We start from the raw sequence: 19,295 nt of genomic DNA, 5'->3' as shown, positions 1-19,295 counted from the left end.
GAAGTGATTGCCAGTTCTCCCCAAAGGAGGTTGTGCTCACTTCATCTACCCACCCTAGCTACGGCTCTGCTAGCAATTCCACTATATCAGGACTCTACCATATTACCCTATTGCACTGATAGACCTGAATTGGGAGACTGCTACCAGTGTTGCTGAAAACAACTATAAAAATATTTGTCCTTTATACTGTGCTCCTGTCAACAAGCTTTTCATAAGGAGAAAAAAAAAGACATACCCTGATTGCAATTCCATATAAACTAAAAGAGACAAGACCATGATACAAAAGGGAAGGGAAATGTGACTCAAACAATATGACTCAAAAGACTAATGAGCTCCTTGATGTTCAGACCAAGGTAGCAGGATGGAGTCTCAACAAGGACATTATTCTATTAATAGATTCCTTGAGAAATCTTTTTGGGAGCCACTCTACAGGTATATTATCATAATTGTCATTTATGATTTTATATGTCATTCAGCAACACCGGATTTTGTTGCATTGGTATTTAAATTTAGATAGCCCCTTTGGCAAGGGACCTTTCTTTTCCACTGACTTTACTCTGTAAGGAGTCAAGATCATTGACTAGCAAAACTACTAATATTAAATGAGGATGCAATAATTCTAAGGTCTGCGGTAAGAATGCTTTTCTATCTGGAACCAATGATTTTCTTAGGGCAAGAAAAGGCCATCTGCATTCAAGTTCATATGCTTCTTGAATTATATCAATATGTTTTGTTTTTTTAAATGCCTCATCTCAGTGTTTGAAAAAGAAACACGCATTTGCATTTGCTTTTAGTCAGGTTATCCAGAATGGTAGAATTATAAAGCTCATATTCTGTTGCCTCTTACTTCCCATCCCACATCCTCTACCCTGGGAGCTAATTAAAAATAGATGCTTAACTCTTTTTACACATGACTGTGGCACTTCCTTATTCATTGTAATAATTACTCTGACCATCATTTGTTCACTAAAACTAGTGATGATGAAAAAGTGACTTTGACTCACTCATACCAATGAATTGGTTCTAATTCACATAAACTCAGCCTAGCAGATTATTAAGATATAATAGTTTCTTTCATTCAAAGCAGCATGCTTCACTCATTACATTAGTACCAATTGTCTGATACATTTCCTTTTTTTACTCTGATATACACCAATTAACTATTACTTAAGCTAAATCTGGTTTGGCAAGTCAGATAGGGCCTTTTTTCAACCGAGGGAAAACATCAAATACCAGACAAACTACCCAATCCTATCCCCCATCATTGGTACCATTGCAATCAAGCTGGTGAAGAACAAGCTGCATTCAGTGGGGTGTTTCATTACATTCTCCATTAAATTACACAATGAATGTTATATAACATGATAGTATTTTTCCTAAAAACCACAATTTCCACAATTTAGTCACTAGTGGTGTCACCTGCGCAGGTGTCACCTTATTAACAACTTATTGGTTCTATGCTATGTCATAATAACATCTCATTGGCTCTTCAAAAAATCAGTCTCACTGGTCCATTTCGAGTTAAGGAAATCTAGTTTTATTACATAGTTGTATTTTTGTTTTCTGGTTTTTTAGTCATAACTTTTGATAGAATGGAGATATTTCACTCTGTTTGACTGCATTCTGATGTAAATTACACATCAAAAGATATATAACATGATGGTATTATTCCTAAAAACTGTAGTTTTTGCAATTTTGATCACATGGGGTGTCACCCCCTCTGCCCACGGATGGCACCTGGGGTGGCTTGCCCCGCTGCCCCTGCTAGCTATGCCACTAAATGTAGCTGAAGGTGTTATTTATTTTTTTACACTTACCCTTGGAAATGTTGTAAACCTGTCTAGTTCTTCTACAAAACAGAACATCTGTAAACTGATTGCTGACATTACAATTAATAAGCTGGCAGTAAATACAACTAAACTACCAAGCTTTTTTCCAGGTCCAAAAATCTTATACACAAAGTCTTCCAAAGCAGGAGAAATCTTTATAAGTCGAACTACTCGAAGCACCTGCAAGGAGAAAGGAGATACTTTATTGATCTTACTTGTAGGATGTCAAACCATTCTCACACAGAAAGTTTTATTTCAAGTAACCTCCTGGTGTTAAGTGTCATATGTTGAATAAAAAAGTAGCAAACATTCTGGTGCATTGATTTCCTTTATGTTTGTTTTCCTTTGGTTCTTACAGTATATTATAGTTACAAAATATATTTGTAAGAAAAAAGTTTTGGTGAGAATTAAAAGGGACTCTGCAGTAATGAACAATAGGATTCCTTGTTCAAAGAAGGATCAACCCACCTGCGCTCTGATCCTGAAATCACAGGTGAGAACTTACGTTACCGATCAGTTCAATATATTATGCTTTTATCTGGTTTCAGTTTTATAACCTGTTTCTTCCCACCCCTCAGTTTTCACCAAAGACAAAGGACTTCAGTTAATCACAGTTGATGCAGAGTTACATTTCTTTGTTTTTTAATTTTTTCTTAAACACTTTTTTTACAACCCCTGTCCCTGGCAAACATGGATGTGCCAACAGGTACATAACTGCAAAGATAATGCTACCGTCATGTAAATCCATTTGCTCCCAGCTTTTGCAGGGATGCCAGTTGATGTGCTGTTTTATGGTGCCACTGCGTTTTATTTTAATTTACCATTTTATGAAGATTGCTGTTAGACATTTTGGTTTACATTGTTAAAAAGGATCCCCCCCCCCCCCGAAAAATCAATCAATCATTTTAAAATGCAATGACATTGCAATTTAATTTTGATGTTAAGGGCAGTTATTTGAACATTGGTGTCTTCCCCTTGCCCCACAATCTAAAATCTGAAATGACACCTCTGGATGAATTGTTTGGCAATAGTTCAGGAAGCAATATTTTCAAAAGACAAAAGAAAATATTTCTTTATTCAGCATGTGGTTGGTCTGTGGAACTCCTTGCCACATGATGTGGTGATGGCGTCTGGCCTGGACGCCTTTAAAAGGGGATTGGACGAGTTTCTGGAGGAAAAATCCATTACGGGTTACAAGCCATGATGCCTATGTGCAACCTCCTAATTTTAGAAATGGGCTATGTCAGAATGCCAGATGTAAGGGAGGGCACCAGGATGCAGGTCTCTTGTTATCTGGTGTGCTCCCTGGCGCATTTGGTAGGCTGCTGTGAGATATAGGAAGCTGGACTAGATGGGCCTATGGCCTGATCCAGTGGGGTTGTTCTTATGTTCTTAAAAACAGAAACTTTTTTCACTCAAGTTCTGGAGTGTCCTTGCTTGTTTAATTATATAATTAGCACAGATTTTAGCTTGTCTTAGCAAACTTTGTTTTGCTTGCTTCCTCTGTGTCTAGGATTTAATTCCCCCCGAGCTGAATTAATTGTATCTACTGCAGTGGTTCCTAAACTGTGGGCCAGGACCCACTGGTGGGTCACAACCTGGCTTTTGGTGGGTCCCCAAAAGGTGATGGAAAGATCACTAATTGCCTCAAGCCGTGAGGCTATTCAAAAATCAGATACTATAGCTACTACTTACTGTGCAAAGAGCTCAGTTCCTGCAGTGTGTAAGACAGCTGCTAACTGCCAAGCAAAGAGGTGAGCTCCTGCAGTCTGCAAGATAGCTGCTAATTGCCCTTCAAGGAGCTAAGCTCCTGAAGTTTGCAAGCATGTGTTAATATAGGGAGATAAATGTTTGAGTGTCGTTTCTCTAATTATTACTTAGAAATAATATTTTATTTATTTATTTCTATATCTCCTTTTTTGTAAGTCTGGGAAACCAAAGTGGGTCCCAACAGAATGTCATTTTAAAAAGTGGGTCCTGGTGCTAAAAAGTTTGGGCACCACTGATCTACTGGATTGTATCCAAAGGGATTATGATTTTCATCAGCACCCTCTCCGTCTGCAGCATCCCTTGCCACAACTATCACTATTCCCAAGGGTATCTCAATGCTCAGAACCAACTTTTCAGGAGACATAGGGAGATATTGTAGGGAGGAAGGGGGGAGGGTGCTGCTTCAGGAGCACAGCTCTGCTCACTATTTGTCCCAACTTTGTATACAGGTTAGAGTTCTGAGGACCATATGAATCTCTTCATATCTTGGAAATTATTCAGCAGAATACCATCTAGCTATTATGCAGAATTTGGATTCTGTGACAAATACAACAACGATCATTTACAAATTTTCAAAGGGTGAAATTTTCAAAGGGTGCAAGTTATGGTGAAAATGCTGTATGGTTCCTTGGGTGTTAAAAAAAAGTTTTTTTGTTTTTTTCCTGTTTCACATTTAGAGTAGTTTTCCACTTAAATGTTTTAGAACGGGTGCCCCCCACTTAGACTACCTTAATTGGCATTTAAATAGCACATTAATCTTTCCAGGAACTACTTTACTACCCCATTTGTTTTCATTAAGAGAGAAAGGGGCAGGGTAATCTTCAAAGCTCCCTGACTCATAATTCCTATATTCATATCAACGTAGCTCTGGTATTTTGCTTATGTAGAAAGGGATTAGTCTGTTCCATGCCATTTGATGCAGCTTCAGTCATTGCATATGTAATATTGATTACATATTGCAATGATTTTTGGATTTTTATGGCATTGGCTGAAATGTTAAGTCTTCCATGTATTACGAAAGTTTCTGATAAACAGTGGGGAAGACATAGAAGATGAAAAATAGGTCTGGAGGATAACATAAGAATTTCTTTCCCAGCTCTTTCTTTGCTGCTTCACTGGGGAATATTGTAGACTTGTCATCATAAATATGTTGGAGGATTTGTCTAACCGCTAGAAGTATCTAGGTGAACATAATCTTTTGACCCTCACTGATTTGGAGATATGTTATGTCAGTCCCTAGGAACTTGATTGCTTGAGGAGATAGTGGATTTCTGACTTACATGCTGACATGAATGGTAATGCATTTTTCAACCTCCCCTGTCATTTGCCGGAAGGAGACTTGGACTGCAGAAGGTGACCTAAATTTTTCAGCGTGGCAGATGCCTCTACTTGAAAAACTCATGTATCTTTACACAATACATTTAATGAAGTATATGGCTATAATAAGGCAGGTACCCTTTATTTAGCAACGTGCCTGGATCTATGCTAGGATGAATGACTGAAGAATCATTCCTATAGTGCTTTCAGACAAGTCTTGTCTCATTTCACTTTTTTTTAAAGCCATTCTTTTTGATATGTTAAATAAAAAGATTACATTTATCTTGAAAGACTTAAAGGGTGTCTGTTTTAAAAGGGGAAGCCAATGGTGCCTGGCTTAGAAATTGTGAAGATTTGCATAACCATCATATTTGTGTACCCACCAGAATTTCTAGAGATTTAGTTAATTATCTAGATTAAACTAATAAATTAATCAGGGCTCCCCTGATTAATCGCTAAATATATTTACAGAGCAATCCTATCTTGTGCTGGAACAGGCAGGTCAGGAGGCCTGTGCTGTATTCAGAGCATGATAGGGTGCCAAAGTGGCTCAGCTGGAGGTAATGGGAAACTCTTCCCCTTCCCTCAGGTAAGCCACTGCAGCCCCTATAGGTCTCCTTGGACATGTGCCACCTCCAGAGGTGGCAAATGTCTGAGGAGAGTGGAGGGGTTTGAAGACTTTCCGCGCTGCTCGGAAATGGGGGTTGGGATCCAGCATAACTGCCAGGTCCCAGCCCCACCTCCTGTTCCCTGCCCGCCCAGGGACTGCCCTCCCCCTGCCCCGTACACCTGCCTTCTCCTCCTCCCCCACCCCAGCACCTTGCATCGGCCGACGCAAGGCTCCTTCCCTGAGTTGGCACGTAGGCTGGATTCAGGTTCCACAGAACGGTGCGCATCCATGCACTGGCCTAGCTGACTCTAGAGAAGGTGCAGGTGTTCTTTACGGCATGTTTGCGACCCTCTTAGGCTGGTACAAGGGACTTGCGTCGGCCCAACTCTGGGTCAGAATTGAGCCCCAAAATACTTAAAATATTTTTCTCTTAATCCTGCATAAACCCCTCGATCGCCAAAGGGTTTCCTTGAATCTGCATCAGATCTTTAGCTAGAATATGTTTGAGGAGACAAGAGGGCATGTTGGCTCACCATGGAGGAGATTGCGCACACTGGGTACTGCCCCTCCCACCTCTGACATACCCCCAGCCTTCCCCCATTCTACCACCTTCCCACCCAACCTACCAAGGTCAGCAGGCCTGCTTCACCCTGCTGCCATGCGAAGGGCCTTTGCTGTATTTCCAGTAGCAGTCCGGAAGCACTGGGCTATGCACATTTCTGGTTTGCCATGTGCAACAGCTGTGAATGCATTCCACCACTGGAAAACTAGTTCCAGTGGCAGCAAAGTTGCATAAAGTTGGCCTGTTTGTGACTAAAATTTGAGTTACTCCACCACCTTTCCAGCACATGCCAAAGTGAAATACCTGAAAATATGTAAATTGTGAATGGTAGAGGTCTGGATAAATATGAAGAGTAGTTCCAATAACCAGTAATAGTTCAAACTTGTGAAGAGATGAACTGATGTATCCTGTAAATCCCAGACACCAAATCTTTAGAAGAGCTTCCAAATCAAATAGAACTGTAAAAGCAACCTGAGGAAAGATTCAAGAAGAAAAACAGGTGCTAAAATAAGGTGTTCAGACATCACCTACAACTGATTCACACAATCATTTTTACATGGCAGAACCTGGCTTCAGGTTAAAGCAAACCTGCTCTTTGAATGCTCTTAAGCCTCAACAGTGCAAGGATCTTTACAAAGGCACAAAACCTGGACCACTGTTGTGCAATAGAATGTGGGGAGGTAGGCAGTGGAATGTGGTGCCATTTGGGGAGGCAGATAAGCTTGTGCAGCCCCTGCTATAGATTTTTTTAACTTAGGTCATGCAAAACAATAACTTAAAACATGATGCTTTTAAAAAGAGTATTCCAGGCCGAAGAAAAGTGGAGATTCTTGTCACCTCCACCAATAAACCCTCAGACAGTTATCTATCACAGTGAAAGTTTCTTCCAGAATGTTGACATGTTTCACAGTTCCATTATGAGACGATTGACAATTAGAGAGTTAAATATATTTTAATTTATTCCTAAATTGTGTAGGCTGGATAATTTGCACTTTACATGCTTGTCAAAGAAGCTCAAAATCACCAACAATTTTTTTAAAAAATGTATCAAATAGTTTGCATAACATTTGACCATATTTAAATCACCTGACTTTTCAGAGAACAGCTTTAGGCAGTCTTTCAGTCATCATTATTTACAAGAGATGACTGAATTCAGTCTTCCAGGCACTCCTGGTGTGAGCTTTGTGGACGTTCTTGTTAGTCATGAAATGTAGTAAGAAGTCCATAAGATGGGGAAATGGTAACACCAAGGATTGCAGTCAGCAGGTTGTCACCTCTTCTTCAGTCAAAATAGCTATGCCTCCCAGGAATTGAGCAAGGAAAAAAGTGTGGAGGACAGAAAGTGTGGAATGTCACCAAGGAGCACATTTTCCACCTAGCCTGCAAGCGGGCTCAAGGAGACGGTTGACCTATGCGTATAGGTGGAAGAAAACACTGATCATGAAATAAAAACACATAACACTGCTTTCTGCACTTCAAAGTTTTGTTAAAAAACAAACAAAAAAACCCTGAAATCTGTGAAAAATAAAACCTTTTTATATGGTTTTTATTTTTTAATGGGGAGAGGGTGGCATGGGTAATAACTGTGGCTGCATAGGCTGACTATACCACCTATATCACCTACCTAGTACACTTTTAAAGCAGTTATAATTTATATTTATAATGTAAATTTTGAATAAAAACACAACACCACTTTCTGAACTTCTAATGTCAGAAAACACTGAAATCCAAGAAAAATACAACCATTTTCTCCCAACTCTACCTATGCAAATTGTTCATACTTTGAGTGGTGGTGTTCATTTTACCTTTTTCTGATTGAAAAACAGCAATACATAAGATTTTATCTTATAACATCTATACTATCATTCAGTCTCTAATATTGAACTTGGGTATAGTGATGTCTATCAATGTGGCTATGATTGTGGCCATCCAAAAATACTGTAATTATGTGGTTTGTTTATAACTGGAAGATTCTTCAGAAGTATGCAGAAGTATATTTGTTTGCAAACTAAAAAAAACTTTAAAAAAAATCAAAAATCAATGATCAACAAGGACCCATGCTCAGTGACTTCTAGGAACTATGCAAAATTTTACGGGGATGTATTAGGGTCAGAGTGCATTATAAAAGTAAAGAACTCCTTTCAGGAGTTCTCAGGACAGGAAAGTCTCAGGACAGAGGAAAGGACACTTTTTCCTTTCCCACTTTTGGTCCTGAATAAAGTATTCAGGTCTGGGGTTAGCAACTAGCCGTGAACTTGATCATTTCAGCACCGTACAACACCATGCTGGAAGGTTTCAGGACAGTGGAAAATAAGAATGGTAGCCTTTCCTTTCCCATCTTCTCTGCCAGCCCCAAACTGTACCATTGGTTGCATTTCCAGATGGTCAGATCCTTAAAAATGAGCATTACTATTAGGGACTGGGGATATACTACAATATTTTGTTATGGACCCGTGCCTAAAAGCTAGTTAAGCCATTATTGCCCAGCTCACAGGTACACATATTTTGTCCTTGTTGCGTATATGCAACATTAGGCAAAAGTGGCTTTTAACATTCCTGTCCTATTCTGACGTACTTCAGTGTGACCAAGAAAGGGAGCCCAAATCTCTTCTGTGTAAACAGGAGAATGGCTAGAGTTAGCAAAGGCAAGGAATAGATTTAGCTACCATCCCAGTAATGCTCCAAGTGCACACACTTACCATAGTGCACTTTGTGTGTGATTCTGTTTATTTATTTCATAAGAGTAATTTCCTGACCTTTGGTTAACCTTTTGGTGGTTCAATATGTGTTTAATCCAGTGGTTCTCAAACATTTTCAGCCTGTGGCTTCCCTGATTCCTGCGGCCATTGGTCACGGCTCCCAATTCATTCATTCATTCATTCATTCATTCATTCATTCAGTCATTCATTTGATTTATACTCCACCTTTCTCCCCAAAGGGCACCCAAGGTGGCTTACATAACCCCACTTCAATTACCTCCAAAATTGGGATGAAGGTGTTATAATTATACAAACAACCATAGAAAAAGTGAATTTGAAGGCACCAGCGAACAAAAAACTAGAGAAGCTGGAGCTGCCAGCACCCTAGGTTTGTTAGCAGCAAACCTGGAGGATTTTGGAAAGGGACTTTTTTGTTTCTTGTAAGGGAGGGAGAAGTGAAGAAATTTGCTGGGGGACGAAAAGACTTTGTTTTTAGTGATTCTGCATATTGCAAACTGATGAGAGAGACCCAGGTTGCAATCCTAAACACTCTTTCCTGGGAGTAAGACTCATTGAACGCATTGGGACTTACTTCTGAATAGACATGCATAGGATCATGATGCCACAGACTGTATATCTTATAGTAGCAGCCAATGTGGGATGCCAAAAAGGGAAAAAAAAGTCAGGAGAAAAAAGGGGATGGCTGAAAAGTAATGTGTATTTTTATTTTTTAATTATTTTGGGAGACAAAGCTTGACTGATCAAGTGCAGCTTTTTTTCTTTATGGGGGGGGGGGTGGAAGGAAGAAGAGAAAGAGGTGAGGATTCTTGGTTAAGCTGACACAGAGTGAGACCACAACTCACCACCAAAGTAGATAGTAGATAGTGTGGGGCATGCTCACACGTACACCCTGACTGAAACACACACAGATGCCACCCCACTTCCCCCAGACTAGACAGAGGAATGCAGCCTGAGGCATTTGGACCTTCTCTCCCCACCCTGTGACTAAGAACAGTCAGCCCAATCCTGTCTATACTTTCCTGGGAGTAAGCCCCATTGACTCTAATGGGACTTACTTCTGAGTAGGCATGCATAGGATTGGGCTGTGACAGCCCAATCCTATGCAAGTCTACACAGAAGTAAGTCCCATTACTGTCAGTGGGGCTTACTCCCAGAAAAGTGTGAATAGGATGAAGTTCTGGGCTCCCTCCCTCCTAGGTGGAGGGAAACTGCACTTACTTGTGGAGCCCCCTCTAGCTTTGAGTTTCTCTCCCAGTCTGGAGCCTGCTAGGAGGATGACACACACCTCCCTCCCGATTGGGAAGGAGGCCAAAAGCTAGAGGGGGCTCTGTGCTAATCAAATGCATCACCCCTGCCCGGCCAGCCTCCTCTCCTCCTGCTGCAGAGAGGACCCAGCCAGTAAGCAAGGTCCGTGCTGAGTGAGCTTGCCAGTCGGATCCTCTCTGGCCTCAGGCTCCCCTTGGTCTAGAGAAGACCTGGCTGGCGAGGAGGCGAGCAGGAGCCTTCTCTGTACCGGAAGGGATGTTTCCAAGTCTTCCGACCGACCTCTCTCTACGGGGTAAGTCTGATGCCAGGGAGGCTCCACCACCCCTGCTCGACCAAGTTTCACACTCCCCTCACCTTATACTGCCCCACCCACCTCACTCACAGCCGCAGCCACCGCTTTTTCCCATGAAAGCAGCAAGTAGGGAGGCCACTACGTGCAGCTGAGCTGCTATGTTCACTTCTCTCCCCAAGATGCCTCACGATGCCCCTGGGGGGTTTCTCCGCCTCCCCAGACCATTGCAAAGCACAGATTGAAAACCTCAGGTTTAACCTCTTAATTTTGTAAAATAACTGGTAGAATTGTTAGAGATTTGCTACAGTTCTATTGTGAAAAACCTGAGCCCAATGTAGCCTGCTGGCAATATCTGCCTGCCATAGCTCATTATTGATGACATTTTGTTTGAGAAAATTGTATTTCTGAAACCTGTACACCAGACTTGTCAGCTGTTGTCAGAAAATTTGAACAAATAAATAAAGAAATCTCACCATGCCTTATGAATAATAATAATAATAATAAATGACAGATTTAAAATTATTTGACATTCACATGAGTTCCCTTACTTTTTCTTACTGAAAAACTGCTGACAATTTCAGGGCACTCACCTCTGCAAGATAGAATTCATCATACTGGCTCTTAAAAGTCTCTCCTTTATAATAATTGCTTGCAGCAACAATAACATCCACTGCCACCATGCTCAGGATAAACATATGGAAAATTGAAGACCTCATCATTCTCTGCACAGTGAAAAAAACAAATGTGTGTCATTTTCGCTATTGGAAAAGCAAACCTTTGTAATAATATATAGAAGAACAATTATATTCATTCTGACATCCATTTCAATCATAATCATTGGATCTGTAAATCTGAATTGAATCATTTTAACTGTGATTTAGAGCATATTTGTGTTAAATGCACAGAATGTTATGATTTGCAGGTTCAATTTTTTATTTTATGCATTTTTCTAGTCCTCAAGGTGTAGAGAAAATGTGAAAATCTACAGGAAGTGTCTCTGTTAAAAGTTTAGAAAGCAGTGGTGCTTTTTATGTTCAGAAGAATGTCTACTATCCTGATGCATTTCTCATGTCTTCCAACATACTCTTACACATACATTGCTTTTTTAGTGTCCTGTTTCCACCATGAACAGGACAATGGGAAATTAGTAAATCCTGATTATTTTTACAGTATAAAATTTATATGAAAGGGGAAAAAAATGTTATACATGCTACTCTTGAAAAAGAAGAGAAAGTCACAAATCATAAGAATCAATTGATACCCCAGGAAGATTTAAAATACACAAACCTGACATTGTGTTAACAAAAAAGATGTATGCCAAGGTTGAACAATCTCCACTAATTCCAGATCAAGAACAGGCTTATTCATAGGATCAGGTTAACATGGTGATGTAGCCAACCTGGACAGGTGACATAGTACATGCTAGCTTTTCGCCCTTGTCATGATAGCACTATTTGATCTCTGATTGGCTGAGAATCATGCAGTGTAGGATATTTAAAATGGCAGTGGAGAAGCAGCAGAGAAGGGAAACAAAGTGGCTTCAATGGGCATGAATGTAAATGATGATGGGGGCACTTTCAGGAGAATATTTTGTTCAGTGAGACATGTTGTACCTTTCTCCCACCACCCCTACTGGAATTTTTCTCAGGCAAAAATTCAGTACAGTAGCCCTAATAATTCCTTTTGATATATTGCTCAGGCACTCTTTGTTCTTGGGACACAATGCATCTGTTTGGAACTGAATGTCACAGTAATACCTATAATGATGCCTCTACCACTGTTTTATTACAGCATTCTTTGTTCTGAGTTGTTTAACAACTACTGCAGCTAATGAGAGCAGTGTATACTGGCTAATCAGCGCCAGTTTCTTACCTTATTGTCAGTGTCTCCTGTAGTACTGTTTTACACTGTGTTTAGCTTTCCAGGAATGTTTGTCTCACTTTACTGGACATGTAGTGATTCTGGAGTTAAACCTAGAAGATCCAGCTACAAATGCTTGCTCAGCCATGAAGCTTCCTGGGTGGCCTTGGGCCAGACACTATCTCTCAGCTTCACCTATCTCACAGGGTTGTTGTGAGGACAAAAAGGAGGGGAAGAACTACGTACACCACCTTGAGCTCCTTAGAGGAAGGCTGGTATCAAAATGTGAAAAATAAATAAAAATAAATTACTACTGTCCACACTACAGAATTTTAATCTGCACTCATACGCTTAAAAAACTCCTACTTCAAAATACAAACTGGGAGTTGAACTCTGCGTCTGCACTCATACCAGGTCACTGAAATGTGATGTGAGAATAGCTTGTTTGCTCCTTAGATGGAATGGAGGTGAAGAGTATTTTAGATAGCTGCCCGCACAGCCATGTGCCATTTGGATAACAAAGCTCTTCAGAGCACACACTGTGGGAAACCGTTTCAAAAACTAGAGAAGTGTTTTGCTTGGTGCTGTTCTTGCTCAAATTACTATCTTTTTCTAGTTCTTCAAAGAGTTTCCTAATATAAGAAAGAGATGAAAGCAATGCACTGAAAGAAGTGCCAGAAATCTGTATAATAGAAGATCTCTGCACAATATAAAATTGAATCAAAGATTAGTTGCCCAGAGGAAGTTGCAAGCAAAACGCTTTCTAGTTTTATCCCTCACAAAAATAAGGTTGCAATCACAGGCACATTTTCTTTAAATTAAATGCCAATAAAGTAAATGGAACTTGCTGCAAAGTAAAAAATTGAACCATAAGGGCGCTGATATTATGGCAGGGCATTCATGACTGTGAAAAGCAGGGTGACATTGTTCACTGTCTGGAGGACACCAGACAGGTGATTAAATATACAATATCCTTAAAAGCATACGTCAACATGTAGTAAACCACCTTCAATAATTTGAATTCTTTGAGAAATAAATAAGGGCATTGGCATGTACAATGTGATCAGACTAGAAATTCATAGAAAGGAAGACGGTCTGCCAAAGGTTCATTTAATTTAAGCAGGAACTGGAGCTGAAACCATGTAAGAATATTTAGGAATCATGACCTCAATTTTAAGCACAGCTGGAAGGCAGTGAGAAGTTGGATCTAACCATATCATCAAGTGCTCTTCTTTGATGGAGCAAATGAGACCAGGTCCAAAGAGGTTACACTTAAATCAGCTGGAATGATTGGAGAAAACAAACACTCCATGATCCGGTGATAAACATTGGTTATAGGTATACAGAACATGATCAGTGGCTTCTGAATACATTCTGCGGGTGGATCGGTCCTGATAGTGAAATGCATGAAAACCACTGGTCTTCTGTGGCTCAAATCCTAACCAACTTTCCAGCACTGTCATAGATGTGCCAATGGGATGTGTGCTGCATCCTGAAATTGAGTGGCACTCATGGAGGCCTCCTCAAAATAAGGGAATGTTTGTTCCCTTACCTCAGAGCTGCACTGCCCTTATGTCAGTGCTTGACAGTGGGTTAGGGTTACGCCCTGTATCTCTAAATACATCACTAACCCAGTAACACACATGTAATAGCTAAAAATATCAGAATGAACCCCATGTAACATGTCAACTTTTAAATTGTTGTTATGCACTTAACAGGGAGGAGCTGTAACTCAATGGTAGAGCACCTGCTTTGCATGCAGAAGGTTCAATCCCTGGCATCTCTGTGTAGGGCTGGCAACAAATCCTGTCCAAAACCCTGCAGTTTATCAATCCAGCCCAAGCTGGGGAGTCAACAAGGGCCCTACTGGCCTTATACAGATGTTATCTCAGTGTTGGCTCTCTAGTCTGAGTGATACCCTGCCTGAGTGATACCTTGTCTTATGGAATCTGACTATCTGCCTCTCTTGGGCTGCCTAACTGGACACGAAGTTGCCATCAGTGAGTCTGTTTTCCTTTCTTTCAAAAATGTATACAGGGGGGCACTCATATCCACAAATCGGGTCTGTAGGGCCCTCTGATGCATCCCCTCTGGAGTGCCTTATAAGCCCCTGAGGCCTTGTAATGCCGTATAAGGCATAAAAATCACTTCCAATTTCATGGAGAAGTTAAGAAGTAGCTTGTTTTATTTAGTGCTGGGCTCAGAGGACTCTCCAGAGGCTGGGGAGGAGGCGTTCACCCATATCCGTGGTTTCATGTAACAGCGGGGGATTCGAGAACAGGAACTCCACGGATATGGGGGCATGCCTGTATTGCGCACATCTCCTTTGACCTGGGTAAACTTACAGTGTGTAACATGAGAAACAATACAAGAACATTTGTAGCACAACATTTGCAGCAATTAAAACTCATAACAAGTCAGATTGAGACTAACAGCCCAATCCTATGCATGGACATTCTATTTATTTACTATATTTCTATCCCATCTTTCTCCCTGAAGGGACCCAAGGCAGCTTACAGCATAGCTTAAGTATAAAAGCATAAATCACAAATTAAAACATTAAGGGTGCAATCCTAACCCCTTATGTCAGTGCTTTCCAGCACCGGTATAGCAGTGCCAATGGGACATGTGCTGCATCCTGTAGTTGGGTGTCACTCACGGAGGCCTCCTCAAAGTAAGGGAATGCTTGTTCCCTTACCTCAGAGCTACATTGCCCTTATGTCAGTGCTGGAAAGCACTGACATAAGGGTTTAGGATTGTGCCCTAAAACCATTACAATTAAAAACATCTTAAAAAATAGTAATTGGACATTGATACAATAAAAAGAGCATCAGCAGCAATTTTATAAAACCTCAAGCTTGTAAAAACTAGATGCTAAAATAAAATGTTAAAAGATGTTAAAAAGACCAAGAACTCAGAAGGCTTGTCTAAAAAGAAATGTTTTCAGGTCACCCTGGGATGTTTCCAGGAAGGGAACAGTCAAGGGGAAGGGAGTTCCATAATGTTGGTGCCATTATTGAGAAGGCCCTATTTCTTGCTGCCGCCCCATGTACCTCCCTGGGTGGCGGCACTTGTAAGAGGGCCTAGACAATGGGACATACTTCCAGATAAGTGTGCATAAGACTGCAGCCTAAGCCACATATGCTAGCATTTATAACAGAGAGCAAATGCTTACCACAAGAGGCACATCTTCAATATCGATGGAAGATTGAGAGTAAGGAAGCCTGTTGCATTTCACAGGGCAGTGTGTTCCACTTTAGATCTGAACTGTAGCAGACTTGGTCTATGCTGCTTTCTTCTGACTATAGTGAACCTTAACATTATTATTAAAGCCCCACTAAGCTTCACTTATTAATGTTCTTTAACTAAAGCTCTACTATCTCCACTGGATAATGGCCATCAATAAGTTATTAGACGCAGTTCACTAGGTAGGTCCCCCGTACAAGCTCCACTTGGAGATGGCTAGCAGCTGTGGAAATCATGCTAATGAAGTAATTTCAAATGATAAACAAAAACTACAATGAGTAATTGGAGCGCGGTGGGTGGGTTGGAAGGAGAAGGAAAGGAATTCACCAACCTTATGCTATTGTTGCCTAGCTGTGAATACTACTGTGTAGTGAGTTAATTATAGTTCAGCTTACATGGAATAGGACCTAGCACTGAGATATACCATCTGGGCTCTGAGAACCTTCTACACAGCAGATGAAAATTATATTTTTGCTTTATAATGAATTCTCTTTTGGTGACTTTTCCTTAATCTTGAAAACATTTTCTCTCATGGTTAGCTACAATTTGTGCAGAAAAACACATTGGCTTAGATCCAAAGGTGCGCTTCTGCTAATGGAAAATCTTGTCTGTGGTTTCCAACCTCTGGGAGGAGCATTGTGTGAGAAAAATCCAGGAAGTTCTTCATTTGCATGACTTCAATATGCAAGACTTTGCACAAGCGCTTTTCAATACATTTTATGATCCACGAATCAGACATGGTTTCAGATCAGCCCGGACAGGCACTGGCCAAGGGCCCACTTGTCCAGAACAACCCCTGAACCTCTCTGTACCAGTGGTACTGCTAGCACCTAATACACTGTCAGGGGCAGATGGGGGAGCTCATTGTGGCTTTTTGCCTCCAGGACACCAGCAACCTGAAGTCAGCACTGACTATATTCTAAATCTGGTATCTTCCATATTTATTATGTTTCTTGTATTGAAATCCAAGCCTTGATACATTGCAGTGTTCCACTGTTCAAATTTGTTCATTTGTGTTTGTGCAAATGTTCACAGCAGAGGCAAGAGAAGACAAGAAACCTTTATTGGTATATTTAAAATACGAACAGTGTAAAACAAAAGATAGGATAGAGGGATGCATGAATCAGACAGTTCACCTCCAGCCTTAACCAATCAGATCTTACTACATAGGCTCAACCATTTGTGACCATCATAGAGACATGTCTCTTGATTATCATATTTATATATTTAGCTACCATCCCAGAAAGCTCTTCATTTGCCCCACTGAGTATGTAGGCAATTTTACTACATACTCAGTGGGGCAAATGAAGAGCTTTCTGGGATCGGTAGCCTAAATATCTAAATATGATAATCTAAGAGACCTGGTCTATTGACTGGTCACAAATGGTGAGCTAGTGTTCTAGATCCTGCATGGTCTACAGGCTGGCACGGTAGAACTGTCTTGATTCATGAGTAGTAATTCATTTGTTTTATTAGATCTAAGCCATTCTTTGTACAATATTAAGAACTATCGATTTTGCAAGAGCTTTATTTTAAAAGTTGAAATTCTTTAAGATCTTATGTAAAGATCTTATGTAAAATACTCATATTAACTGTGCCTATTTAAGAGTGTCAATGATTCTTAAAGATCTTATGTAAAATACTCATATTAACTGTGCCTATTTAAGAGTCTCAATGATATGACAACTGATGTTCTGTAAAGGTCAGCTGCAGAAAATAAATCCAGAAAATTTTGTTTTCCTGGTACGCATTTATGGAAATACATTCAAAATTGGCTGAGAAGTCATGAAATAATGTTGCGTTTAAAATTAAATGTGCTTCTTCCTGGGTTGTTTATATATCAGTAAGAGTAGAGACATCACACCATTGCCTCCATGACAAAGAAATTCCTAGTATTTCAACAAGAGTAATTTGGTTCCAGGAAATGCAGAGAGTGACAGGTGTGTGATAAAGGGAATCTAAAAATATTACAGAAACAGTTCACAACAATGACACATTAAGATGATTATCTTCCATTCAGGTCTTCAGATTGCTGGCATGTCATCACCTTTAGAGCAATTTCCTTAAAATTTCCTTCCCTTTGCCTAAATTGCAAAGTAAAACTTGAATAAGTACAATTATTGATTAACTGTTTTCTTTATCTTTTTTTTAGTAACAATATTCAGTATGCCAGAACAAAACTAAATCAGCAAGTATTCTTGCACAGATAGTACACAAAAGTAGGCCAAATACACTCCTGGTGCAAATACACTGAAGATAGATTTACTAGTTATCCATTAAGGCTACCTTTTTCCAATTCACTGTAGATGTCACTCCTATTGTTTTAGCTAGGGTGGTTCCACTAATGTTGACAGATAGCATTTGAGCATAATGAATATTACACTGTCCTAGTCCACAACTAATTTTTATTGGGGCCATATTTTACCAGAATCAGATGTTGAATGAATAAGAATGAATAAACTGAAATGTAATCGGAAAAAGATGGAAGTTCTGTTGGTTGGAGGAACGGACAATCTTCGAGGAAGTATATTACCTGTTTGAATTCAGATTGCATTTCCCCTGAAGCAGCAGGCTTACAGCTTGAGGGTACTCCTGATTCTGACCTGAATTTTCAGGTGGTGGTGGCAGTAGCCAGGAGTGCCACTTACAAACTCCTTCTGGTACGCTAATTGCTTCCTTTCCTTTATCTCTCTAACTGGCAAATTTGCAATTATTAATATGCATGGAACAAAGGGTAAAACTCTCCTTTTTCCTGAGAATTTTACAGTGTTGCTTGTAATTGCTGCTTCTGGTTCAATTCAAGCTGGGGATGGGGTTGCCCATCACTAAAGCCCATTGTGTGTCTGGGGGAGGGGTGTATAAGTTCTTCAGATATCTTGCTTTTTATCAGCGTGTGCGATAAAAAATCCCATTATACTTGCAAATATCCAAAGAAGAAAATTTATGCTGAGCTGTGGCATTTAAAAATACACCTGTTCTTCTTCTTTGTGCTTTTGGAAAACTGTAGCAATATCTCTGCAAAAAGAAACTCACAAATGCACCTGCAAACCTTATTTGTATATTCACAGCCAATCCTACACACAGGATACACAGTCAAATCCTATGGGCTATTTCACAATGCAGAACTTGCATTCCACTATCATAAATGTCACAGCATCACTGTAAACGGTACACCACTGCCAAGCACATCGGAGCCATCAATACAAACAGCTGGCAGCTCCATGCGTCAGCCACTAACAGACCTGGCCCACACCAGATCAGGTAAGGTGGCAGCAGTCATTAGCTAGGTAGCTGTGGCAGCAGATGCAGTAAGAGACTCAGATGAAGGTAAGATTGGAAGGTGTGAATGAGGAAAAGACCATGAAGGAAGCAGACAGCAACCCCTGAACTTTCTCCCTCCCTCCAACTGTCTAACATTTCAGCCTGGAAGCTTCCCTATCATAGATCCAAGACTGAATTTATCTTCCCCTCTCACGTCCCCCACTCTTTCTCTTTTTTCACTGTCATTGTCACCATCCATGCTGTAGAACAGACACAAGGTTTTGGCTTTATCTTTGATTTCTCTCTTTCCTTTGCTCCCCATATTCTATTGGTCATCAAATCAAGTGGTTTCTCCCTTTCCAGAATGTCAAGAATTCAGCCCATGTGGTTTCCCCCCTTGGCTAAAACTCTAGTTCATTTTCAAATGTAGTTCGCCTTGGTTATTACAAGTTCCTCTTCACTAGCTTTTTGTAGGCTCTGTTACCTCACCTTCACCTCCACCCAACACCCTGCTGCTAAAGTCATTTAAGAACATAAGAAGAGTCCAGCTGGATCAGACCAA

General features: G+C 40.4%; 1 protein-coding gene across 2 annotated transcripts in view; it reads right to left on the bottom strand.

Annotated features, from left to right (window-relative positions):
• The window catches only part of NALCN (sodium leak channel, non-selective), a 227,496-nt gene that overhangs the window by 91,203 nt on the left and 116,998 nt on the right, over positions 1-19,295 (bottom strand). For both annotated transcript variants that reach the window (XM_066620423.1, XM_066620424.1), the window contains 3 exons: positions 10,957-11,088; positions 6,392-6,559; positions 1,818-2,009 (listed from right to left, as the gene is read on the bottom strand). In XM_066620423.1, the coding sequence (XP_066476520.1) occupies positions 1,818-2,009; positions 6,392-6,559; positions 10,957-11,088 (492 nt within the window). The remainder of the gene's footprint in view (positions 1-1,817; positions 2,010-6,391; positions 6,560-10,956; positions 11,089-19,295) is intronic.

This window comes from Tiliqua scincoides, chromosome 3, assembly GCF_035046505.1.
Source record: "Tiliqua scincoides isolate rTilSci1 chromosome 3, rTilSci1.hap2, whole genome shotgun sequence".
In the NCBI taxonomy this organism is placed as follows: Eukaryota; Metazoa; Chordata; class Lepidosauria; order Squamata; family Scincidae; genus Tiliqua; species Tiliqua scincoides.
This window is presented reverse-complemented; position numbering and strand designations above follow the sequence as displayed.